Source organism: Lutjanus erythropterus, chromosome 8, assembly GCF_056507025.1.
Source record: "Lutjanus erythropterus isolate fLutEry1 chromosome 8, fLutEry1.hap2, whole genome shotgun sequence".
NCBI classification, from domain to species: Eukaryota; Metazoa; Chordata; class Actinopteri; order Lutjaniformes; family Lutjanidae; genus Lutjanus; species Lutjanus erythropterus.
This window is the reverse complement of record NC_139324.1, coordinates 27,293,995-27,321,762: the sequence shown is the minus strand read 5'-3', so window position 1 is coordinate 27,321,762 and position 27,768 is coordinate 27,293,995. Positions and strand designations below refer to the sequence as shown.

Sequence of the window (27,768 nt, the reverse complement as noted above, 5' to 3'; positions counted from 1 at the left end):
GCTTGAATAGGCATTTTAGGCAATTTTTTCCTGCTCAACTTCATTGAATTTCATAAATATAGCCTACACTTATTCTGCATTTTAACCCCGCAACGCCTTTCAAATAAGACAGTGGTGACAAAAGACTGTGAACATTGTGGAACACTCAAAAACACCTGTTGGGAACATTCCACAGGTAAATAGGTTGAACAGGTGAGAGCATGACTGGGTTTCACCACTCGGTGAAACATGATTGTTCAAAGAATATTGTAACATGGTTTTGGGAACATTTCATGAAAAAACTTAAACATAGTTTGTTTGCAAATGATTGCATTCTGTTTTTATTTTTTTTTTACACATAATAACTTTTTTGGAATTTGGGTTTTGTGTTAATAATATTTCTGTACTTCTGTTTAAGTAAATATCAGATTTTTCCTGTTTTTCTCACTGGGTACATGCAACATGGAATAAGATGCAGAACAATCTAAAACTTATCTCATTTTTATCCTTGGGGCAATTTAAATCTTTACCAGTATCATTGATGATGATTCATTCACTTCAAATTTGAACTGTTTTCATTTATTCTTAAGGTTTTATTGTGACTTTTATGTTTTTACTTTTTATTGTCACCTTTATCTAAGTTCCATATTGGTGTTCCTTGGTCTATAGGAGCTTCTCTTTTTACTCTTCACCTGAGACCTCTACCTCAGTGTATTTCTGAATTAAAATAAAAGTTGAATGAATGTAGATATAAAAGTTGAATGAATCAGGAATCTGACTTTAAATGTGTTGTTTTTACATTGTGGTAGTATTACCTATGTAAAAGATATGAGTACTTGAACCAATGCCAATGCCAGCATTCTCAATTATAGAGAGGGTGAGGATAAGGCCCCAGATGACTAAATCCAGTCCTGGAAACACCCTTAGGTGAACTCTATAGCAGAAAAAGTTCACTGTGGTCGTTGTAAAATATATGATAAAGTATTGTTGTGGAATGATTATCATGAAATACAGAAACAGTCCCTGCACAGACTATTTCATCAAAGATGTTGTCAACTCCAGATCTTCCACAGGGTGGCAGGATACACCACAAGAAAATATTTTTGTGTAGCAGCTTTTCAGGTCTGCAGCACCTCTGTGTAAATCATTATACAGGGGTTTTATGTGAGAGCTACAATGAGACACTGTCCTGTTGAGCCGGTGCAGCATGTGTTGATGACAGGGTTTGTCAACTACTCGCATTATCATCTTGTTGTTAGAAACACACTGAGCAGCAATTTATTTATTAGACAATTTGAGCATTTCTTTCCATCTTCATCCATGAAATTACACTGGAGAATTAAACTGAAGCAAAGCTGGACTTTAAAGAGATATTAAAAGGTTTATTACAACAACTTATCAATTCAAATTTTATACAGAACTTTCACAAGTTACAAGTACACTTTCAACACAGTATCACACCCCCCTTTTTTTAGCAGTTAAGCTAAATAAGTTAAGTTAAACAAATAACCAAAACTTCCATAAACTTAGAACCACAACTCAAGTTGAAACAACTTGTTTAATGATATTTATCTGACTGAGACATTATCGAATAAACAGTTAAATTCTCGCAGAGAATTATTATCTCATGCAGATAGCACATAACAGTTAAATAAAATTTAAAAATCAAACTTTAAGAAAACAATGTGTTAGCTTCTCGTAAAACTACACAGTAGTAAGCCAGTACAGACTAAGAGAAAAGGCAAATTGACTTCATGGTGTGATTTGCTTTCTACTATTATTTCAATGATGAAATTCTCACAATTCTTACAAGCAGTAGTAGTGTTACTCTAAATATATATGATGTGATTCCAGTTCACATCAGAGAGATAATTTCATTTTACATGACAATGTACCGAGACCTATCCTAATGATTGAGACATTGTTAAGATCAGTTTTCAACTGCTAACAGAGTTAATGTGATCAACAGGGCTCAGCTACTGAATCCAGACTATTCTATAAAAAAAAAACAAAGTACATAACACCTAGAAAGATCACATACAATGTATCATTGATGTTATTTACAATGTTTTCTAAAAATGTCATCTAGAATTGCAATCATGAAAAGAGCATAATGTCTTTAAGTGTTCTGCATCAGACACTGAAGCCATAAACAGTCACTTGTAATGCAAAGACAGTATACAAAGCAAGATATTTTCTTACTCAGAAACTATGTTCATGATGAGACCCTTAATCTGAGAGAAGAGCTATCAACTCAAGCTAATCGGCATTAAAAATGTACAGAAGTCATTTATACAAAAAACATTAATGGCACTGAGTCAACGTCACCATGATTGAGTAATGGAGAAGGTACTGCAATCCTACAATCACTGCTTCAGAAACAATCAGACTACAGATGGAATGTTAATGAGATAACACACATTTCTAATCAGCTCGCCTCCTTAAGACTAGTTTTTCTTTTTCTTTTTTTTTTTTACAAACATTCAAACTGCACAATGCGACTACAGCTGATCTCACAGAAAAGTTGTCAAATTTTAAATCTGTTTCAGCCATTTACATTTGTGTAATGTGACAGTATTCAAATCTACTTCTAAAAAGCTGCCAGTACTTAACATGTGGACTGTCAAAACTCTAAAAAGGTAAACCCGTCATCTCTCAAAATGTGCAAAATGGATAAAGCAAATATATTAAAAAAAAAAAAAAAAGTGAGTGCTTTTTATGTAACTTCATCGTGAAGATAGTGCTTATAAAAGACATGAAAACAAACAAGCAAACTAATTAGAAATGAGCCACAACACACTTTGGTATGGTCTCTAACAATTCACTGATCAACCTTCAGGCTGATCACTTTCAATTAAAAAAATATACAAGATTAATAAATAAGTCACAAATACAAAAACATTTTCAGAACCACGTGTTTTACATCTTACACCTAAAGTGCCTGTTCTTTTGTCTTCATCAATTCCAGAGAAAACATTGCATTTTCAAAAAGCATTGCCTACGGAGGACAAAAATGGACCAAACATAAACAAACCAATCAAGAATAAATTAAAAACAGTGCGGTCCAAACTGAAGCGGAGAGAGAATCCCTTTCCTCTGCGTGTCAGAGAGATTGAAGAGGCAACAACAGCGCTCCAGTGTTGACGCTCGGGCACAGTTTGGGACGATCAACTCCCCGCCTGAGACTGGGCGGCGCCCCTCCGCGGCTGCTGGCTCTCCTCTGTGCTCTGGTTTGATGTGGTGGTGGTGGTGGACGGGGCGGAGGCGGCCGGGGTCGCGGAGGAGGAGGAGGAGGAGCTGACTCCGTTGGAGGTGCTGACGGAGCTGTGCTGGATGGCCTCGTTCTGGGGGCTGCCGGGGACGGACATCTCCTCGCAGCTCTCGTCTTTGTCGGAGACTGTAAAGATGAGAAAACAACCGCTGAAGGAGTTTCTTACACCGCCGTTTTAATTGTCAGCCTTTACCTGATTCAATCCAGAAAGGCTCGGAAAAGCTTTGTCACGTAGGCCTAATCAGATGTAAAACAGCTATTTGCATGTGGTGTATGCAAACTGTTTCATTAATCCCCATAATGCTACTTCTGCACCCCTTCCTTTAATTAAAGCTCCAATGTCAATTTAAACCCACATCATAAGGGTACATTACATTCTGGGGCATGTGGCAGTGTTTCCCACCCCTAACTGCATTCTCATTTGTTTTTTGTTACCTTGCCAACTACTGCAGCGACAGATGATTACAGCACCTGATTTTAATGATGCTCACACTGGAGAGTAGGGAAGACTTGGAGTCGAAATGCCACCAGCTGTTAGGCAGTTGCATTGAATTAATTGGATCCTGATGGAAAAAAAAACACCCTACTCTCATGCTCTGTTTCGTAAAGGAATAAGGAGCACAGCGATAATTAATATTGTTAATGATATGAAGTCACTTGTTATGGCACTTTGTAATTAATGACTGGGTTTCGTATTTGAGAATGTAAAATACAGATTCCATAGCAAGAAGGAGCAATTAAAGCGCAACACAAATGTCTTCACATTAGAGGCTTCATCCGCCTTCTTGACTGGACTTTGACCGCGTGATTTAATGCAAGTGAATGTCAAAGCGCTATAAACTCCCTTGCTGTTTTACTATGCAGAAGGTCAACCTCAGAATAAATCAGCTTGGTGGTTTTGTTCCATGTTCAAGTGAACATTATTACTCCTAACGACATTACGGGGTGGCGAGCTGATATATCATAATACTCGGAGATTCTGGTTCCCTGGGCAGCCAGAGCTTCTTTCTGCTCTCTTGATTTCTGAAGTGGGCTTCGCTGTAAGCAGATGGACAGCTCGGTGTGCCAAGTGAAAGCGTGTCCTGGCTTGTTTGCGGGCTAGTCTGGGTAATTTCCCCCCACCTGCCACGGCTACGCCTGGGCAGGACGATGAAGGGTATTACCAGGTCTGGAGGGCAGCGTAGCCTTACGGGATGTGTAACTCTCAGAAAATGGAGGGCTTGATGAGGACTTTACATGAGTGAAGGGCCACAGATCAGTCACAATTAAATAATGTGCTTTACTAATTAGGCAAGATAGATTATTTCAGTGATTCCCAACCAGGGGTACTCATGCTCCAGGGCGTATTTATTCAGTTGCCAGGGGGTGTGGAGTACCTCAACTAGTTTGTAAAAACAGAAATTATGATTTCAATTAAAAAATATTGAGTACTAGAGCTGTGTATTGTTAAGAATCTGGTGTTATGATATGTATCCACATACAAGGGTTACATATATTGCGATATATTGCTGTACTGTAGCCAGATGCTATTTTTTTTAACAAATTTTAAGAAAACTAAGTATAAAGAACACAACACCATTTGCATAAAATCTGGGTTAAAAGTACTTTTTTATGCAGTTAGAAAATTGAAAATAGCAAACAACACTGTTATTTAGCAGTCGGGGGTTTAAACACAACACAAAATGAACTACTGCCACAAGTCTTTGGATGTATTGGAACACATGTACCAGGAGTTTTTGAAGGGGGTCAGAAATCTTGCATGTTTTGCCTTTAGCCTTTTTCCAAAAAAAATTTTCACTCCTGTATTCACTGTTTCTGTTGCTGTGTCACATGTCGATGATGCAACTGAACAACACACCCGTTGAATGACTGGCTGATTGTGTGTCACTTGTGGCACACTCCATTATCAAGGGATATGTGACAGGCTTTATGGGCCAGAGAGAGAATGGGCCTCATAGATGATCTTAGATGTGTACTTGAACTCAGTCTTAAATGTATGATCTGCCACATTTCTTAAAGACAACAATATATAGACTCATGTGACGTAAACCCTTTCCATCATCACTTATGACCCACTAGAAGTGTGTGGTGGCGGCAGTATCTGCAGACACCCTTCCTGCCAGTATTTTTAAATTGTTTTGCTGTGCTTGGGACATTTCAGCAACCCAAAATATTGATATTTGACGTGTTAATTCATTATTCTTATCAAATTGTTCGTAAAGCTAATGCAAAGTTCACCACAGGCTGGAGCATATGTGTCTCAAACTGCACTGTACCTTTAAAGTATGGTTTTTATAAATAACTACTTATACGTGGTTTTCTGCTTAAATCATACTTAAGATCAAAATTGATCAAGTCCATTTCATAAAAGAGGCCCCTGCCTACTTGAAATAGTGAAAAAAGCTCAAAAGTAGAGGATGAAACTTGAAATGTATACTGTAGCTAGAAGTAATGGATTAAAAGTTTAAATGGCTTAAAGTATTGGATAAATAGTTGAAAAGTTCAGCTTCCACCACCCAAAGTGGCAACAGTCTGAATGACAGTAACAGTATGAAATAAATATTGTAATAATATCCACTTCTCTATAAGCAATACAGTTAACCAATACTGAGTTTACAATCAATTCAAAAGAACACATTTGGAGCATGATGGGTGGTCTTCATGAAGGGACACTTGAGCGTAACGGATAGGGCTGTGGGGAGACATCAGACAAAGAGGGCTGGGAACCAAAGGATTATTTCACTCTGCCATTCTACCAGACATTTATTTCCACTCTCACTTTAGTTGGGTTTCCTTTTTGGCTTGTCTCAGATCTACCCCACCTGTCATCATGAGCCAAACTGATGAACTGGGGTATTTGGATGAGGTTATACTTTCCCAAACAGGCTAAAAAGTGCTCCAAATGTCATTCTTCAGAAAGGTCTAGAAACATCCTCAGCAAACACATGAGAAAGATGACCCAATTCATCTGCAGATCTTGCTAAAAAAAAAAAAAAAAGAAGAAGAAGAAGAAAAAAAAAAACACCAATCCAGACGATACCAAATGAGACCTGGCTCTGACAGCCCACTCTAGCCTGGAAACCATCAGTCCCATAATACACACGACGTGTGTCAGTGGGATGGTTAGCAATAAGGGATGCATAATGAACAGCCAGGCTTGCTGGACACCCCACAACGAGAATGCTCTGCAGTCTTGTCAAGCTTGCTGCTTTAATGGACTCATTTCAGAGGCAATCATTGTCAATACAAGTCAGCGGAGGCGTTTAGAGCACAGTGGAGAAGTGGCTCGCAGCACACTTGTTCTCGTTGCATACTGGCTCATCTGTGAGGGAAGGTGAGTTATGACCAGAAAGTCAGAATGACGGTGCCCCAGTCTGGGGAAACGAAGAAATATTGGTGATATAATTCTAAATGAGACCACGCGATGAACAAGAACTGGCATGGAGACGCCACTGTACAGGCTGACAGCAGGAAATTTAAATGAAGAGGCTGCAAACGGCAGAATCTTCTCATATATTCAAATACCCGTGCATATAATCATTGTATGTGAGCTGAAGACATTAAAAGTTACATTTTAGTTAACATATGTAGGTGTTACAAAAAGAGAGATCATACTTTTTCATCCATCTCTTGACAACCTAAGCATTAGATTTCTGAGCATCCTTCCTGCAGACATTTAGCTTCATTCTTCTCCAGACAAATGTTTGTTTAGGTGTCAAATGAGGAGAAAACACTTTTCTTGTGGATACCACCTGTGGCCTCCTGAAAGGACTCGGACAATGCCACCTGGGAGAATTCGTCTGAAACAACACTGGCCATTAATATCTAAACTTTTCAAAGTTTTTTTTTTTTTTTTTTCAAAAACAAGGGATGTGATATGTCAATAGCTCTTTCTGTTTGGCCTTAAGTAAGACATGTCCTTCTAGTGGTTAGCTGGAGCTCGTTTTAGAAGCGTTTCACTGGAAGCCTCGGGCTGAGAATAATGGAGCATTACTCACTGTGATAGCCAGATTTCTTCTGCATGGCGGTTACAGGGCAATCTTTATGAGCCAGAAGAAGCTGCTTCAGCTGAGCCACTTCGTTTCGCAGCAGGGTGACTTCACTCTTTGGGAGAGAGGACACAACAGCACTCAATAACGTGGTCACCCTGGAGCATACAGTATATCACATTATAACATGAAGACAAACAGATGACATATGGTTCTTATCTGTAAAAATCATTTTCCAAAACTAGACAGAGATCAAGTTTCAATTAACTGAAATAAGAACCTTTCTTCCAAAGCCCAATCAATACTGGATTTTTGGGACCAATGTCGATACCAATGTTAGGGAGTAAAAAATAGACATAAAATGCTGCATATAAAACTAAAACTAAACATAAATAAATAAATAAACAAACAACCTGCACCATGTTCTGTAAAAAAATATCAGACCACACATACATGATAGAGATGCAGACTGATCTAGCTGTGCCAGGGACTTTCTTCATTTAATTAGTGCTCTCTGATGGACAAACTGCACTGCACTGTTTCTTACATTACATTATCTTTAGCATGTCAGTACTGTTCTCATTACTTTCTGGCCCATATTTATATTTAACATTATTTCCTTTTAATTTAGGTTGAATTAACTCATTTTGACCATTGCATGTCAGTCACAATATTTAATTGAAGGTTTTTTTTATGCATGCCTGTGCGTGCCAGACCCTTTGTATTTTGATTTTTAAAAAACTGGATCTTGTCTGACTCAAACAACCAATCAGAGTTAGCTTCTGCGTAACTAGCCAATCACAGCAACTCTTTACAAACAAAGGTCACTCGGGTTGTTGGTGTCTTTCTTACCGCTGACACCGCTTCCTAACATACAGTGAGCAAGCGACTCTAGCAGCTGGAGCGTGAAAAGTTGGCCAGATATAACATGAGCGATGCCGCAGTGCCACCACTCATGATTCCTCCCTCTGCAGACGAGTAATTGATGTGTCTAAATTATTTGTTAGGGGTGTCACAATTTCAATATTAAATTGAAAAATGATCAGAATAAGGCTTCAATTTCAATTATCAAAATCAAAAGCAGGAAGAAGAATTTGTAAAAGACAGTTGTCAGGCCATAAAATCACTTAAAATCATTTACTTACATGTAACTCTAATAGCTCCCCATTTTCCTTCCAAATCTTGCAGTTTTTTTTAAAGGATACTCTTATAAAGAGGATCTGTGGATGCTGTGGATCATATAAGATCTGCTGCTTCTCAAACTTGTAATAAAAAGAAGTCTATCTTTATCCCTGTTGACTGTTTTGTTGAGGGGAAACGTCTAAGACATCAGTGTCGAGCAAGCGTTTTTTCAAACGTGTGACACGTTGCTTGATCTGTTTGCTGACACATGAAGCAGGTTAGAACATCTTTACTGGGAAAAACTGAAACATCCTGATGTTTGCATTGCTTTCACGTTCTGTGTCAAGCCCAGAAAAATGCATGTGCATTTTTGGTGCGTCATTAGGTGGGGGGGGGGGGCTTAGCAAAACAATATGACACAGCAGAGAGGGAGGTGGAGGGTTTTGCGTTGTGTATGTTCAAACTGCCTTCTGTAGCTGTAAGCACATTCTAATATATCTTCAATAAGATTTTTTGGGATATGGGAATATGGAATTTTGAAATAGGGGGGTTTGGAAGCCACTGACTTTAGAAATATTAAAATATAATGATATCCAAAATTTAAGACAATATCTAGTCTCATATCACGGTATCTATAATGCCCAGCCCTACTTCTCTGCATGAATAGCTGTACCTTTTATCCACTGTGGGATTTTAATGCCAATTATTAACAGGATGACAGGGTTTAATTCTCAAGACCTCCTTTGTACAGTAAGCACATGACCGTTACATTACAGCACATGAACCTATATTTTCCTCCAGGAGAAACAGTAAACACAGGAAAAGGTAACAACATAATGAATGAATTCAGAATAAAGTATGATGCACTTTTTCATTTATGTTTTTCTTGCTCAATAATTATGGGCCTTGACTGGATACCGACCAGAACATTTGTCAGAGGTGAGCTGTTCAGATTGTCAGCGCAACTTCGTAGATGCGGCCGAGATTTACACTCTCATGTCGTTACAGCTCCCAGGGGAGCTGAGGATTTCTGCATGTCGTAAAAAGGAGCCACATTACGCTGAAGGTGACTTTAACTGGATTTAGAGCGGCCGGGGGCCCGTGGAACACCCAATGGCAGATTTAAGCTCCTTCTCTTCTCCTTTAAAGGACTATGGGCGGCTTAATCTATTAGTCTAAAAGCAGCCAATTTATTTGATTCCATCTGTTTAGTCTTGCTGCTGCTGGCAGGGCTGAGCTATTGTACGACAGATTTAAACACAGCTGGAAGGAGCGTATGTATCACATGTAGCCAACGCCATATTCACTGTGCTTCCACCATGACTGCTGCCAGTTGCAGCCAATATAAACACCAGTGGCCCTTTAAAATTCCCCCTCCACTCCACCATAGGGAAGCATACACGATAGACTTGTAGTCTAACGTGAGAAATGTCAATATACAGTACAAAAGCAGGGGTGGGCAGTATGGCTCATGTATACTTGTATAACAAATCTTCAAATTTATGATTCAGTTCAATTTTTGATTTTAAGGTCAAGGTTTGGTTTTTCAATTAAAACATTTTTTTTAGCATTAATGACTATGCCATTTTTGGACTACTGAGCCTTGATTTGTAAAGAATCAACAGAAAAATGTCAAAATTCTTCTGCTTCTTGAATGAGAATATTTTCTGGTTTCTTTTTTAATAGAAAAGCAAGTACCTTTGGCTTGTGGACAAAACAAGAGACTTCAGTATGCTGTCTTGAGCTTTGAGTTGACACTGGGCAACATTTTTTACCATTTTATCTGATAATTTATGGACCAAATCATTAGCTTTAGTTAAGACACCTGGTCTCATATCACAACATTGATATAATATCAATATATTACCCAGCTCCATACAAAAGCCATACTTCTTTTACATCTTAGCAATGAAAATGTAAAGTGTTTTCTTGATTTGCAGTGAAAACCATGACAGAAACACTGCCACTGACGTCCTGGCTACAGTGACGTCAAATTGCCTCACACCTGGAATTTCAAAACGACTAAACTGGACTTTTGGGAGTTAAACTTGTTTCTAACTTTGTGAATTAATCGAAATTGAGCAAATGGGCCTTGGGTGATGCTGGGAGCCCTGTGAGCTGCCTGGTCTGACACCTCATTAAAAAGCCAGTTAAGGATGATGTTAAAATAATTGTGCATCATTAGAGGCAGTTTCACTGATCAGCTGGGCCATGTCAGCATGGGGGTTTTAACAAAAACTGCACTGCTGATTAATGCCTTCATATAAAGCGCCCTTTTATTCTCCACCACATGTTGTTCCCTTCTTTGTAGTTAACAGCGATGTGATCTGTTTATAACCCCATCCACACACCTATCCTCCCCACTTCCATCTACATATATTAAAATAAAATCTAAGCAAGTGCATCCATGACAAGTGGTGATAACTTGTTTTTGAACCAAATATTAGCGACATGAACCCATTTCTTTTCACTGCTGTCTGTCCCCTCCTCCACCCTCCACATCTTACTCTGCTTTCATAGGAAAATAAGACAGTGAGCAAATAAACACCACATCTCATTTAATTGTCTGGAACACCGATGTGCTGCACCCCCGGCTCACACTTATCAACAGAGACAGCAGATACATGAACTGTTTCGAACTTGTCAGCATCAGATCCTAATTGCTTCCAGCAAAATGAAGGTTCAAAAAGACACCTTTCCCTCGGAGATTTTTGAGGCCATTCAGTAAACTGCTGAGACAGAAGCGAAGACACGCTTGTGCGCGGCTGACATCTGGAGGATACATCTTTATTGACAGGGACATATCGATGTAAAGGGCTCACACACCGCTGCTGTCACACAGCAGCTCTTCTTAATCGGCTTTAATGACTTCATCACCACAGAAGGGAAAAGTCTGAGTACACATGCTTACACCAACAGCACGCGATGATAAACAGACACAGGCGTGCATACATACACACACAGACTGACACACTGATGCAGAGGAGCACAGAAACAAAGACAGACAAAATAGCTGTTGTTACATGCAGTAGCTCAGGGGGGAAGACGTAAAGAGCACCTGTAGTTGTCCATTCATGGAGCTGAGGTCCTCCGCCTTCTTCTCCAGAGACTGGACCCACACTTTCCTCTTCTGCCTACAGCGAGAGGCTGCAGCTCTGTTACGCTCCAAGAACTTGCGCCGCTTCTCATCGGGGTCTTCACTCGTGGTCCTGCGCCGCCGGCCCCCTGTGCTCGGAGGGTTCTGCGCAGGGGGCACTGGGGAAGCCTGAACAATAATGATAATAATAAAAAGATGAATACAAAACAATATCTAGCAGAACAAAATCACCACATGTGTAATGTACTGCTGTGCAACACTGAATTTTCAACTAAATGCAGCACTAATAAACGGGCGTGGTTATTTGCATAAATTACTGAAGATACAGTCACCAAACTATGTACTTAGTATAGTTGCCTTTTCATCAACTCTAATTGGCTTGGGGCCACTGATAGTATTGTCTTCTCATAGGGAGTCCACCTAAATGTTCAACTACTGCAAGAAAGCACAATAGTTTTAAGATTTCCTTTTTTGTTTCCATTACTAACATATTTTTGTTATACTTAACAAAAAAAATGCAAATACCAGTTTCTATACATTTTTTTATATTTAGTTAACTGTGCATTGGATACAAACTCAGAAACTCTTCTGTCACTTTGAATTGGTCATTAAAGCCTGTGATGAAAATGACTAGCTGAGCATTGCAGGTTTTCTCAGTGCTTTTATCAAATACCGGAGTATGCACTGAAAACTAACTTTGTTTCATAACGAATCATAAATGTCACTTGATAACTTGCTAATCTGCTCCGCAATAGTGTTTGCCGATAGAACCTAGAACATTAGCAAATTCTACAAATCCTTCAGGAATACATATTATATACTTTTAAAAGAATTGTGTTTTTTCCAGTTGTATTCAATTGAAGGGTAGCTTAAAATGATGTAAAACCAATTGGAAAAAAAAAAAACAATTTAAGGACCAATATATAGCAACGGAATGTGCAAGAATAAGAACAGCCGACCAAATAGTGAGTTGTAGCCAGAGACAGTATATTAAATAGGTTGAAATCCTATTTAATACACAATCTATGGTTGAAGCGAGTTGTTTCCCCCCCATCCCCTTTTCCCCAGGGAAACTCTGCAAGCTGTAGAAGCTCCACAGGAACACAGGACACACGCAACATCATAATTTGACAAAAACAAGCAACAAGTTCTACACTTTAAGTTGATCAGTTGTTTATAACTGTCAATTGTCAATGTAAAGTTAAGCTCCTTATCCTTAAAACAAAAGCACACTGCCCTGAAATTACACACTCTGGAGGTGGAGTTAAGGGACTGTCTGACAGACTCCATTAACATATTCAGAAAACAATCAGCATTCATTTTAACTGAGAGAAGAAAGTATTTGGTCAGTACGACACAAGCAGCTCTACTATGCATACTGTCTGCACTCCAGAAACACATTTAAACTAAATGACAAGCCAGTAAATGTATTCTCTGACCTTCATAACACTGTCTGTGGATGTGTCCAGAATAATCCAAACAAGTCTCTTCACTGGAGGAACTATATTTAAACACTCCGTGCAGTGAGGAGACGTTCGGAGTTGGGAGTACTTACAGGTGTCTCTGTGGTGGAGGTGGCTGGCTGCTGAAGGGAATGGGGAGACGGTTCCTCAGTCGTGGGCAGGGGAGGAGCTGGAGCGGGAGTTAGGACCGCAGCTGGGGCTGGAGTTGGGGTTGGGGTCGGGGTTGGAGCAGGAGACGCTGGAGCAGCGGTGTGGGTTACAGCACTGCTCTGGACTTCACTACCGTCTCCATTGGTTACCTGAGGAAGCTGCTGGCTTAACGTGGCTTTCAGTTTCTAGGAAGAGAATTTCACACAAGGAAAAACGGTTATGAAATGTTTATGCAAAAACCCTATAAACTATAAAACTATAATTTTTACTTGTGAATATCTTTCTTTTTAGCAATTAACCTAGTTATATTACACAGCTTTGTTGAATACTGTATTCTGATTGATCACGGTCTGTTGTTGCTTGAACATCAGGCTGCTGCCACGAATAACAGATGAGAGAATCTGAAGGCCTTAACAGAAGCAACTAAAAAACTGCAAATAAGATTAAGAAACCCCAACTGAAAGTATGTAAATGAAAGTTAAACCTTAGAACTACAAATTACTGTGAAATCCAAATCAGGTCATTCAAATCAAACTGTTAGATTTTAATTAGACTCATAACAGTTATTTTTTTATTTACAAGTAGCATGATCAACAGATACAGACCAGTGCGATAGACCTACAAACAATCTGAGCTAAGAAATGTGTGACATAGGGCTGAGCAACACATGCAAGGTAGAGCAGTTAGATTTTATCACTGCTTTGCCTAACTACATATTGATCAACACTGCCTAGTTTGATAGTTTTATCCAAGTTTTGTGAGCCTGGTGCTCCACTGTCAATCATCACATCAAAAACCACCCCTTACTAAAGAAACAGAGGCGATCCAGGACAGGTGGAAATTTGTCTGAATGGGATGCATCTGCCCAAGCAAATGTAACATGAGGTCAAATATTTGTCTGGTTGCCAAGCTAGTTTCTAGAAGAACAAATGAAAATCCACAAGGTGAACTCAATGCACAGGTCTACTCAACCAACATGTGACACATTCAGAAGTCTGTAAGGCCTGTTGTGACTAGTTGAAAAGCACATACATTTGAGATCAATTACTAGTTGCAAATGAGCGAGCGGTGCGTGAGATCATTCTGACCACAAGTGATACTACTGACAGTGATGTTCCAGAAGTGGGAAACCCAAAGAAATTTCAAAAAAATACCTTAACGGCTAATGAAAATGTCAATGTCACAAGGAAGTTGAGGGAAGTGGTCCCTAAAGATGGCTAAAAACTCCAGAGCTAGCATAAGTATTCAGCAGTTAGTGAACAGACTGCAAAATCTGGCTTCAATAAAGTTGCTGAGGTTAGAGGAGTCAGCAAAGAACAAGAGAGAGAGAGGTGTCACTGCTGACATTATTATCAAGGATGGTTACTATGAGGGGTGTTAAAATCCTCCACATCCACAATAAGATTTTTCAATTTAGATATATATTTTTTAGCACTGATGACTCTGCTGTTGTTAAACTATTGAGTTTAGATCAACAGATAATTGGTTTTATGCCCTGACAACTGTTATTTACATTTTAAAATTTTTTACAAAGACAGTGGGACAGACAACATTTTGTAAAAGCAGGGCCATCTAGCAGTTTTCTGTAGCATATTGATCTAGAAAATGAAATTAACCGTAACTGCATTCGGTACAGGCATGCAGACGTTAACTTGCAAGGAGAGCAGGCTGCTGACACTAGCGATGCTAATGTTAGTCACACTGAATGGAAGCTAGCGCTGTGATCTTTCTTGGTCGGAAAAGAAAAACACATTTATTGAGTTGTTGTCGTGTACAATGTACAATGTTCATAATACACAGTGCAAAATTTTGAATACGATTTAGTTATTTTAGAATGTGATTTTAACCGTTTTCTCAGCGTTTTCTTACTTTTAGACTATTTGACTAGTCTAAATTAAAATTTCTGTTTAATTGACAGGGAAATTAGTCACCAGGAAACATCCCTAAAATGTACCCTTTTAGAAGACTGACTGGAACTGCACAAACACAGCCCATTCACAGAAACCATTTCTCCGCAGACTGGTGTCCATGATTCACAGGCCAATTCCTCTCGTATCAAACACTGAGCAAACAAGGTGAAAGTGAATGAGCCTTTCGAAGCAATAACAAAGTGAGAGGGAATACATTTACATGAGAAAACAGAGGACCACATTATTCTAACAACTACCTTTGCCAGACCAATCTATCTACCAAATTAGTTTATCGTGTAATACCCTTCCAGAAGCTCTTCTGGCAGAAACAAGATATTATTCTCTTGGAATGGCCCATAGAAAGAGGGAAAAGCCAGTCAGATTCATATTTCATCTCTGCCATGGAAACCTCATCAGTGTAATAACCCTCCATCTCATGGGTGTTATTCAACCATCTGCTACTATATTACTTATCTTTATTTTGCAACTAATTAACAGCATAATCTTCTAAATTCAGCAAGTTAATTATCATTATTGTGGTCTTTGCAGCATCATCAGTCCTTGTAAAGTGCCGTCTCTGCGCCCCCTGAGAGCCTGGTGGGGGCGGGGAGCGGGCAGGTTGAGCGGGGGTCTGTTTTCTTGACGCGGGCTCATTAGGTGTTTGCTGATGAGCCGAGTGCAGTGGGAGGTGCCGAGAGTAAGAGGGGGGGGATGCAGGTCAGGCAGGATTCTGCTGAACAAAAGGTTCCATGCAGGGTGAGGCCGACTTAATGTGCCTCGCTGAGCGTGTGCCAGGATGCCCCCAGCTGGCTTTCGCTGGTAGCCCCCCTCTGGTTGGCCCCGGTGACGGCGTGCTGAGCACAACGCTGTCTCCGCGTTTGTCATCTCCGTACCCCATGATCCCCAACAACCTCCTCCCCTCCCCCCTCGTCCTCCTCCTCGCCAGTCAGGATCAATCCTTCCCTCCCAACACACACACACACACACACACACACACACACACACACACACACACACACACACACACACACACACACACACACACACACACACACACACACACACACACCTACACCTCCTTGCCACAGTTTATCTGTTAATTTCCACAGGCGGAGCATGCTGTGAACACTTACAGGTTCTGTGATCCGTGCTTCATCACATTGCCACTGATCTCCCACACAACACTTCATATCCCTGCCCTTCAACTATCACTGTTAATACAGGACCACTGCTATGACTGTCCGCTCCACACTGAGAGACACTTAGAATAGTTCTCGTTGTTATTATTCTGAATTAGCAAGGCTGTAACGATTATTTTCATTACCAATGCATCACACGATTATTTTCTAAATTAGCTGATATATCATTTTGTCTATAAAATATAATTTCACAATCTATAAGGGGCATCTTTAGATGTCTTGTTTTGTCCAACCAACAAATGCAAAACACAAAGATATTAATGTCTCTACATACATTTACTAGCATGTATGACAAAGAAACACAGCAAATGCTTACATTCGCTTACTGATATTGTTATCAACCATTTTATTTCTTGTAACGGTTTACATTATACTGTATTTTTGCATGAAAGATCCTATACAAATACTGTTGTTATCATTATTATTATTATTATTATAATTATTATTATTATCATTATTAATGGGTGTCACAACTCTCCAAATGACTTTCAATTTTAAGGTCACAATTCAATTAGATTTTTCAATTTAAACATTTTTTTAAATTTTGCACTGATGGTTATGCCATTGTTAGACTTTCAAGTCTTGCATAAAGATCAACAGGTCATTGGTCAACTGTCATGTGCATTTTCTATATGGTATCAAGTGTAATGTAATGGTCAGTAAGTTATGCTGTGCTGTCTTCTAAATGTTGTTTTTTTCCTTGTTCATACGCTGGATGCCTCAAGTAGGTGGGGGTGGAGTAAAGAAAAAAAACAAACTTGGTGATACATAAAACCAGCACATGTGGGTACTTTGCCCAAAACGTCAGGCTGCGCCCCCTTCTGGGGGATAGAAAACTGGGTATCCCAACAACAACAACAATACAATTTAAAGTGTTTTTGATTTACATTTTTGACAGGTTTGTATTAATTCATGTCAACTTAAACAAACTATTGTTTTATAGATTTGTCTAATAATTATTCTCTGACCTTACCTGAATGTGAGCCTTAACAATATCTTAATTAATTAAGGTTAATCAGTCTGCTGTCATGCTTCTTCCCTTCCATGTGGTTCACAAAGCCAACACAGTGACAAGACACTACTAATATTGAATTATCAGGTATCGTTAGGTTAAATGTTGTCTCTAAACCTGTTAATAACCTGTTAAAAGACAACTGTTGGTTGAAACTAGGCTGAGATTTAGTCAGAGCTGCTCTACTGTAATGTTATGACTGACCTCCAGCAGCCTCACGCTCAAGCTAACATTAGCTCTCCATCAGTAGTAACATTTACTGTTCTCTGGAGGCTCATGAATTTTTCTGCTCTCTTTTTAAAATATTTTCTGACAAAAATATTAAAGAAAAAGACTGAGAAATCAGTGTGTACACAGTGCTGATACAGCTGTTTGGTAACAACTGCATTAGATGGCAAAATCCAGCTGCAAAGTCTATGGATGAAAGAGAGACACTAATTATTAAAGATCTGAATCTATTAACACAGTGTCTGGAATACTTCACACCCTGCTTTTCACTAGCGCCCTCATCTGGTCCAAGAAAGCAACTGCTCGCTGATTGTCAAGCTCACTCATTACTTTGGTTGTTATTATCTCTCTCAGATGGGAAATAACAGACTCAACATGGAAATAACATTTGATGTAAAAGAAGATATAATTAATACCAGCTTTGCTTCTGATTGGACGGGCTGTGGCTGTGGCGAGGGAGGTCCTGGGATCCCGGGGACATTAGGCACTACGGTGACAGGTCTGACAAGCTGACGGCAGAGACACACAGACAGATCAGCACAGAGAAAATTAGTCTTCGGCAGTAAAAAGGCAGGCAGCCCTCCCCCTTTCCCCAACACAAACACACACATGCACAGCCACGGCAGGCTCTGAGTTTCCTCATATCTCAGCCTCATTACGTTGGATGGCCTGTTATTTTGTGGAGGCAGCGCCACATGGAGATGCAGCGCGCGCGCTAATGAACCTCTGCCTGCCTGCGTGAGAGCATATGGACAGGGAAGCTGAAGAGAGGATGGAGAGACACGAGTCGGAAGGCCAGAGCCAGGCCTCCTCTCATAGCCGCTGACAATGAGACAGTGGGAGATGGGGAGAGCTAGAGAGGGGGAGAAGGAAAGACGAGGAGGAGGAGGTGATGGAGTGAAAGGGAGGCCCACTGGTGGCTCATGTTCTCCATCTAGTTTTGCCCTCCTTTACTTGTCAGCGGCTTTCCCGGTCCCTGCAGACTGGGAAGATAGAAGTTTTTTCCCTGCTGTGCCGCTATCAGGAGATAATCATCTGCTGCTCAGTGTTCCACGCAGACAATCAGGACTACACAGTGAACAACAAAACAAGCCTCCACATGGGGGAGTTCAAAAATATACCAGCAAGACCTTCATTTACAACATGCTTCCTATATGAGACACTGTCATGGGTTGCAGTTATAATTGGTTTGCAAAACACATTAGTAGTATCACCCATTTGCTCAGCCAGAAATCAAGAGCGCTGATTCTAATTGTACAAGGACAAATAGCAGTGAAGTATCCTGGACCGGGGCCTGCTGTGCCTCGGCCAAATCCCTTGTCTTTGCCATAGTGACACTCTCTAAAGTCCATTATTTCACTCAACCTCTACAGCTCTGCACCGACTGCCAAATCTGAGGCGCCAAAGCTGTAAATAGTCCCTCTGTCCGAGTAGAGTAAGAAAATATGTGGCATTAATATATCTGAATGTCAGTTTAGAAGGACTTCAGTTTTACTGATGTGAACAACTGTCCACATGACATTTCAAATTCAAGGGATAGTTAACATTATTTGATGTCAGTATAATACCTACACTAGATGCTGGTCGGCAACAAAACATATTTTAGCCACTTTAAAAAGGTCACATAAAAGAAAAAAATCATCATCAGTTGAAGTGTACACTATACGAAGTTGCAGGTCAACCACTGCCTCGATCTCCAGCTTTGTTTGTGTTATTGTGTGACTTCTGTGTTTTAAAAGGATTCATGAAAGTCACACAATAACACAAACAAAAAAAGAAATCAAAGAAGCGGTAGACCAGCAACTCCCGTGTTCTGCAATCTAAAATGACTCATTTTGCCCATGGAGTTTAGATTGTTTGGAGATTAAAATGAAACATGAATCTGACAGTGAACCAGAGTATTTATAAAATGTTGGACTATTCCTTTAAAAGGAGGTGACCTCTGAGCTTCTTCCAGAATTTCCTCTGATATTTGGCTTATATAACGGTAGATTCCAGTCAGAAAAGTCTGTCTCATGGCAATGTGAAGCAGTGAAGATGTTCTAAATATAGTGCACACTTAAAATGAGCTTGTGTCCCTCTCTGCTTCTCCTTACCAGGGGAGGCAGCCATCTACTGTAGGTAATACACTGACTATACAAGTCCACATCAAATAAGCAGAACTATCCCTTTAAAATGTGAGAAACTGTAAACTTGTGCTTAACAAAGCATGCAATAATTTGACCCAGTCCAGTGATTTTGTTATTCTGCACACTAGACTGAAATAGTAACCTGAAATTACTCGGCTTAAGAAAAATAATTGCTTTGGTGGCTGTTCTGGAAATTTGAGGCATGACCGAAAGTTGCAGTGGACCTTGTGGGGAGACTGTTTTGTCAACTGTTGTTTTCAAGGTCAAGAATGACCTCTGAAGCTCAACTTTTAAGCCAACACGAATGAAGAACATTTAAAACCTTTTCTCACTGCTGCACAGTAACTCGCCGGTTCTGTCACAATGAGGGAAAGGTGGCAGAGGAGAAGCAGTTTCAATCATGGTGCTAGGGGTAAGAAGCGGTTGCTGCCCACATGAAAATGCACAGATTTTGCTCTGACACTCTGAGTTCACCGTGCTGAATTGCCTGGTGTTGGCCAATCAAATAGAAGGGGGTGAGCAATGCAGAAATAGCTGGCATTGTGGGTCAGAAAGATGCAAACATGGAGCTGATAATGCAGGTGTCTGAGTATCTGCAGCTGTCAAACACTGCGCTAGACACATTCAATGAAAAAACAATACATTGTACTTGAACATCAAATTGAGGAACCAGTGAGTGAAACCTATTTTCTTGGATTATTTACATGTTTTTCCCAAACTTTGTACACGTGTTCACATACAGAGATTGGCAAGCTAGTATACATTTTGTAGATTTGAGTTCTGTTTTAGCTCCGCCATACTCAAACACACCATGAACATAACCAGCAGAACACTCACAGGGATTGTAGTTGGAATATGTACACTTGAGCTTGTAATAGATGCAGGTATAGCGACTGGCATGGTCTGGCCGTTAGGCAGCTGTAAGAGCACAGGGAAGGTGCCAGACACCGGGCTGAAAGTGGAGAGAAAACAAATCCAGGTGAGGAAAACAACAAAGAACTCTGTGATTAGCATAAAAAAAAAAGAATCTAAAGTCACAAATTAAAGACATGGATGGCTAATAATATACCAACACTATGTCATAATCAGGCAACTACATATGGAACTAAAACAAAGAAAAACTCAAAATACACCTGTTGCAAAACAGGTTCAAGCAATATTATTAGGAGAACACATATTTTGTTGTCACATTAAACCCCATAAGTGACATCAGTCTTGCCCAGATATGGACTTGAGATTTCCAAACATTAATTAAACCTGTTTTGTTGCACTTTTTATAATTGCTTTCAGTGCAGTTATTTTATGACCAAAAAGCTTAACGAAATTATATTTCCTGCAACTTTGACCATTTTTTGATCATTGCTTTGTCAGATATTTCAGTTGGTCTGGATTTAAATAATAATAAAAAAAATCACTTAAAGGACCAATTCGTAGGATTTAGGGGCCTCTTATCTAGAGCCAGCGCTTTGGGCTTCTGTAGATATTCTAAAGAAACGAAAACCCAACAACTGTTATTTTCAGGTGATTATACACTAATGAAAACATACTTAGTAATGTTATAATCCACTTCTGCGATGTTTTGCCTATTAATCTCTGTAAATTTTACACACTGGACCTTTAAGCAGCTGAATCGCTGAGACAGGGGCCCAGAGAGACTCTGCTAAGATGAAATGAAAGATGTAGATGTACAATAAAGCAATAATTGCATCTTAAAGTATCTTTGTCAAACTAACAAGAGGCTCAATATGCTATACAATACTGTATAAAGGCCTAATAAAGGATGGAGGGTTTAAAAGCACTGAACACACACTGTGACTGAGATTATTATGCGATGACCCCTTTCATCATTTCACTTTCTTCACCACTCAGAATTTGAACTGGAGCTATAGGTCCATATTTGAGCAATGCTGATGTTGTTCTTGAAGACTTCTGAGGTCTACAGCAAAAAATAAAAAATCCTGCTGAGTGCAAATAAATCCAAAACAAAACAAGCACATGCCTCATGAAATATGAGCTCACCAAGACAAAACTGCACAAATATGAATAAAAAGACAAACAAAAAAAGGATGACTTAATAAAACTATGATTTTTGAAAATGGACGTTTTGAGTTACTTACACTATAGGCCTATTAGTGGATGGGACTTGGGTAATAACAGAGCTAGATGTTGGTGATGGGAGAGCTTGCTGTATTACAACATTAGCCTCTGAGGTTGCTAGAAGTACATTGGGAACTTGGAGGGATGCAGGATGGACTATAGTGGATGTTGGCAGTGAGGCTGGCTGCAAGGATAAGTCCTGAAAACATCATAGAAGACCTTAGCTTTAATGAACACCAGATTCTTGAGTAAATTACAACGCCTATTCAAAAAAAGCTGGGACATTGAGTAAAATGTAAATATAAACAGAATGCAATAATTTGCAAAAACATTTTGATCACTGTTCAATTGAATTCACAGCAAAGATATTTAACGTTCATACTGATAAACTTTGTTTTTTGTAAATATACACTTATTCTGAATTTGATGCCTGCAACACATTCAAAAAATGTTGGGACAGGGACATGTTTACTACTGTGATATATAACCTTTTCTTTTAAAAACACTCAGTCAGTGTTTGGGAACTGAGAGCACTAATTGTTGACGTTTTGAAAGTTAAATTCTTTCTCGTTTTTACTTGATATATGACTTCAGGTGCTCAACAGCCCTGTGTCTCTGTTGTCTTATTCCGTGCTTCATAATGCATCGCACATTGCATGTTCACTCTTTTACTATGAAGCCACTCTGTTGTAACATGAGCAGAATGTGTCTTTGCATTGTCTTGCTGAAATAAGCAAGGACGTCTCTGAAAAAGACTTCTAGATGGCAGCATATGTTGCTCCAAAACCTGTATGTACCTTCACAGATTTGAGAGTTAGCCATGATGCCATGGTCACTAACGTGCCTCCATACCATCACAGATGCCGCCTTTTGAAGTTAGCACTGGTAACAATCTGGATGATCCTCTTGCTCTTTAGCCCAGAAGACATCCATGAAAAACAATTTGAAACGTGAACTTGTCAGACCACAACACACCTTTCCACTTTGAATGAGTCCATTTCAGATAAGCTCTGTGGCGTTTCTGGATGTTGCCGATATTTGGCTTTTGCTTTGCACTGTATAGAGTCTGAACTTGCATTTGTAGATGCAGTGATAAATTCTGTTTACTGACAACTGACAAGTGTACTCGAGCCCATGTAGTATCCTTCATACAATTACGTGGGTTTTAATGCAGTGCCACCTGCAGGATCAAAGGTCACAATCATTCAAAAAGTATTTGCAAATCATTGCATTCTATTTTCATATACATTTCACACAGTGTCCTAACTTTTGTGGAATTGGGGTTGAACTTCTTATGATAAAAATGATGTCTTAATCTCAGATTGTTCTTCCAATATTACAAATAAAAGAGCTACACAAATGTTCAAAAAATGTATTACTGTAAGTCATCTAATATGTTCCCTGAATTTCACTAGAAAATCATTTTGTGCAGTACTGTTAGTACCTTTTCACATAATGAGACACTAGGAATACTACCTTTAAAAGCAGAGTCAAAGTCAGATTGAAACGAGCAAATAATCTCACTTATTAAATTAATATTCACACCAGTGGATCCAGAGTAAATTATCAGTTACAGAATCAGAAGAACACCTTTCATTCAGTCTTCATGACAGCTTTGTGATCTTATTAGCACATGTACCAGAAATAGCTCATTCAAAGGCATTACCTTGTCATCATTCGTTGTAGATTCGGGATGAGGCAGAGGGCTGTCTCGATGTGCCTCCATAGGTGTGGGTTCCTCAATTTTGTTGCGTATGATTGGCGTTGCAAGAGGTGACAAATCCAATGGTAACTACAAACAATAAATAAATAAGAATAAATCATCTCATTAAAAACATCTCAATAAAACAGACTGGAGGTAGAAATACTAACTTTGTGACAAACAGAAGTTAGAAGACCAACCTTTTTAATGTCATCTTCAGTTGCTTTTTTGAAGTCGTGATCAAACGGACTTGCAAGTTCATTGAAGAGTCCAACCTCTTCACAGTTCTTCAAAAAGCGGGTGGGTGTGGGGGTTTGGTCTGTGGTGGAGGAAAACCTTCAGTACACAAACTGTCAGGTAAAGTACTGATCACATCCAAATATCTCAACTTCAAAAGCGCTTACCAGCAATGATGACGCTGTCATTCCGTGCTGGGCCAAACTTCAGGGTCATCTCATGTTTGTGTTTGTGGACAGCCAAGTGATCCTCATTTGTAAACCTCTACATAAGGAAAAAAAAAAGCATCTGTTTATAGTTTAAGCTTTTAATAAGGCAAAGCAACTAATGTGTCAACAAACATCATGTCTTCTGTGAAACATCTTTTCTGTCATTACTCAGATTAAGACAAAACATTCATACATTAGTCGCTGCACCTTATCAAAATGTTTTCAACATAAACGTGTGTTCCAAACATTTCTAAATTTTCACACACATTTTACACATCACATATTATTCACTTAGGATTTTATTTGCACGTCTAGAGTTGTCATGATACCAGAATTTTAAGGTTTGATATAATAGCAGTATAAAAAATGATAATCAATATGTCTTTCGAAACCACAGCAAAATGAAAAAAAAAACTGCACACGGTGCTGGTTAAGAAAAAGTCACTGAACTGGTTTTGCTGCAGTGTTATGCAGGTCTGTTGTTAAGATTGAAAATAGAGAGGTCTTATACTCAAGGCATTTTTTCTTGACTTTTAGGGACCTGAATTCAGCTTATACGTTTAAGTCAGACTCAAAATATGTATAGCACCTTTTCCAAAAGGAAGATACAAGCACTGTTAAGACGTACTACCTCTGAATCTGGTGCCGTTTTAGGCCAGGAAGTTGAAATACATGACAATATACAACAATAACCCTCCTGAATTTAATTTCTGACAGTGTGGAGAAAACTCTTTTTCAGATCATCATGGAAGGAAACTTGGGCACAAGAAACTGTTTTGAAATTAAGTGAAAAAACATATGAAAGCAGTTGAAGTAAAATGGTAAATCATCCAAATTATTTCTAGATCAAACAAATTATTTCTAGAATTCTTGGTAACACTAACATAAAAACATTATTAATAAATGATAAATTGACACTTAATTAAACTTATTTAATAGTTATTTCACTGTTAACAAACAATGACATTGATCATAATGTTTATTAAGTACTAGTAATGCTATAATTTGTCATTTTATTATTAGTTTGTGTAATATAAAATAATTACGTTTTGTATCATAGATGATAGGAGATGAGAACAATTACATTGTGATTACATTAGTAAACAATTTTATTGTTGCACAAATAACAAAAACATCTCAAATAATGTCAACAAGAAAACATTATCATTTTGTTTTTGTTAACTATTACTAAGGTTTAATAAACTATCAATGTACTGTTTATTAATGATGGTTACTATAAAGTGTTTCCAATTTCTGTCATTATTTCCTCAATTATCTTGGAAGACTGAATGATAGGGTGCTTAAACATCAATATATTGAAAATACTGACTATGGTATTGTCCAGGTTGGATGGCCATACTGGACAATTTCATGTTCCCAAAAACTCCAGGTTTCCTGTATGTCATTTGCTTTTTGGTCATTTGATTACTTGCAAATTTGTTTGGGAAGCTGAACCACTACCGTACAAAACCAAATAGATCTGGCATTGTTACATAAACTTGTAGTCCTATACCTTTATTATTTTATATGGTTTTGTGCCTATATGTTTCAGTTTCTTAAATTAAATTGTGTTTTATCCATTCAGCAACTACCATAAATTAAGTGAAACACATAATATCTGCCAAGTAATACACCAATATAACAGTACTGACTGGCCTATGCACAAAACATAAGTTGCACAATGTGCACTGTAATTGTTGGGAACGTGGAGATCTACATATAGGACAAATTAAAAGAGAGTGACATTTTTTGTTAACTTACCTGTCCACACCCAGGAGCAGTACATTGGAAAGGTTTATCATCACTCATATTAAGGAATTCCTGTTCTGTCACCCTGAAATATAACAGGAAAAGGTACATGCAGGAGTTAAATATAAGAACTAAAGATGTGCATAAATGTCTGTACCATGGTTTAATAATTTGTAAATAAACCCATGGGTCCTCAGGATGTAAAGTAAACATTGTAGCTGTAGCTAAAATTAATACCAGCAAATGTTCAGGTCAGGTTTCGGGTAATGTGCGACTAAAAGCCGGCTGGAGTGTCACAGTAAAAGTGAAAGTCCTAAGAAGGGACAGCTAGGTATTTGGACAAAGCATATCGATGATGGGCGGTTGCTTTGGTTGTTTACACCTCAGTGTCATCATAAAACACGCCAGATGCTCGGTCAATATACTTTGGTCCAAACGCGCGACTGAAGAGGACATTTTTAGCTATCCTCTGCTGACATTTTCATCGCTTTACGTGTAGAAAATATTCCAGTTCACAGTGAAAAGTCATCACACAATAACCTATAACGTTATTACACAGTGCGATTATCTGTTCCAGTCGCTTCCATGCAATAGCCTGAGCCCCGATACCAACCGTCGCCATATTTGGAGCTAAATATCACTGTAAACAGAGGAGATGTCAACGTTTATTTCGCGGCCGTTTCGTTGTACCGGAGCACAAGTCCCTCGCGGCGTCAGAAATAATGTCTTTGACCATCGCTTTGAAACCATACGCTATCAGTTTATGTGGTCACTTACCCCTCAGCCACAACCCTTGATTTCCAAAATCCCACGTCTGTACGAAAGTCTCGCGAGAACGGCTTGTGTTCTTCCGTAAACGTCACACTCAGGCAGAGCTGTTACTTTTTCTATCCTCCAGAATGTTTTGGATCTGTCTCGAAAAACGGGTCAAATTGGTTGTGATGTTTTAATTTACTTGGGGAAAAAAATTAAATGGACAAATATGTTATCCTTTTAATCCAACTGTATTTAATTTTTGGCCACTTCCAATGAAATGGCCCAACAGAAAACCAAATTTCACCTTACTTCTAACTGATATTAGGCTACATTAGAATTATATTACATTTGCCAAACTGAAAAATAAAAAAGACCAAACAATATTTAAAACATGAAATTCTACTGATGCCCGCCCTTAATTTATTTTACTTGTATAATTATACGGAAATACTTTACGTTATTTTTTTAAATTTACCTTTTTATGTCATAAGTGAATTCCCTGGCACTTTGTTTCCTCTTTTTGTTCCTTAAAATTGTTTAAATGGTTCCAAGTTGAGGGGAAAAGTTATACATTTGAACTCCTCCTCGAGTATTTTTTTTAACCAAATGTACAGAGATTTAATCATAAGTCCCCTCCAGACAGGTATTATGACATATATAAATGCTTTGATGTCAATAATAATTTGAGTAGCACTTTATGTATGCACAGTTTGAGTAGTTACCAAGTTTGTGTCTGATCTAATTTCTTTCCCAGAAAAAATTCAAAATTAAGAAATAAATATTTAAATTTTTAAGGTTAAATTACTGAAGTTTCCTACTTCAAATAATCATCTATGGTGGAGTCTTCAAGTTTCCACATCACATAATTTAAGTGCACATATCACGTAGCTGCTGATACATTTTATCTAAAAAAAAAATACTTTGTGCAATCCTGTATTAACTTTTCATGTTACTATCCTTACATTTAATGCTACAGTTACAGTTATGAATAGAATTATGTTTTCTATTTTCAGAAGGCTACTACATAGTTTACCATTTTTCATTTATTAGTTTGTTAATTTCTTTTTGAAAATAATTCAGTCTATGAAAATATAAAGGCCTTCACCAGTTCCCAAAGCCCAAGGTGAGATGTTCAGATTTATTTTGTCTGACATTTGAAACAAGCACATCCTCACTCTGAAGACACTGGAACCAGCAAATGTTGGGCATTTTTGCTTCACACCAACCAATTACTGAAACTGACATTTTTTAACTGTGACTTTACCAGATTCAGCTCTAACTAAATTCGGTCCAACCCAAGCAGCCTACATTACAGAATGGTCCAGTGACTACGAACCCCAAGGACTTTCATTCATGATATTCAAAAAAGTCAAAGTCCCTTTTATAGCTCAATTAAATCTAGATTTATTTGTTGCCATTTACAAAAGCGAGCACTCACTTGCTGGCTAATTACAGTACTATTTAACTGC

At 38.6% G+C, this 27,768-nt stretch overlaps 1 protein-coding gene across 4 annotated transcripts; it reads right to left on the bottom strand.

The window, feature by feature from the left end:
• Positions 1-1,335: 1,335 nt before the first annotated feature.
• Positions 1,336-26,404, bottom strand: atf2 (activating transcription factor 2). Of its 4 annotated transcripts, XM_084725119.1 has the most exons (13): positions 26,321-26,404; positions 25,556-25,628; positions 23,753-23,849; positions 23,549-23,667; positions 23,313-23,438; positions 21,667-21,845; positions 20,387-20,501; positions 18,145-18,273; positions 17,837-17,929; positions 13,014-13,256; positions 11,420-11,626; positions 7,249-7,354; positions 1,336-3,376 (listed from the first exon to the last, which is right to left on the bottom strand). In XM_084725119.1, exons 2-13 carry the CDS (start codon positions 25,601-25,603, stop codon positions 3,147-3,149), a joined length of 1,692 nt encoding a protein of 563 aa, XP_084581245.1. In that variant the 5' UTR covers positions 25,604-25,628; positions 26,321-26,404; the 3' UTR covers positions 1,336-3,146. The 4 variants fall into 4 exon arrangements, with proteins under 4 accessions (XP_084581245.1, XP_084581242.1, XP_084581243.1 ...); XM_084725116.1 differs by lacking the exon at positions 18,145-18,273 and having other exon boundaries at positions 26,321-26,403; XM_084725117.1 differs by lacking the exons at positions 18,145-18,273; positions 26,321-26,404 and adding an exon at positions 26,234-26,285.
• Positions 26,405-27,768: the final 1,364 nt, after the last annotated feature.

Coding starts and splice junctions, on each gene's coding strand:
- atf2 (XM_084725119.1), bottom strand. CDS start 25,603: ATGAGTGATGATAAACCTTTCCAATGTACTGCTCCTGGGTGTGGACAG. Junction 21,846..23,312: donor CTACAACGAATGATGACAAG/GTAATGCCTTTG, acceptor TGATGTTTTCAG/GACTTATCCTTGCAGCCAGC. Junction 13,257..17,836: donor TCCAATCAGAAGCAAAGCTG/GTATTAATTATA, acceptor TTCTCTTCCTAG/AAACTGAAAGCCACGTTAAG.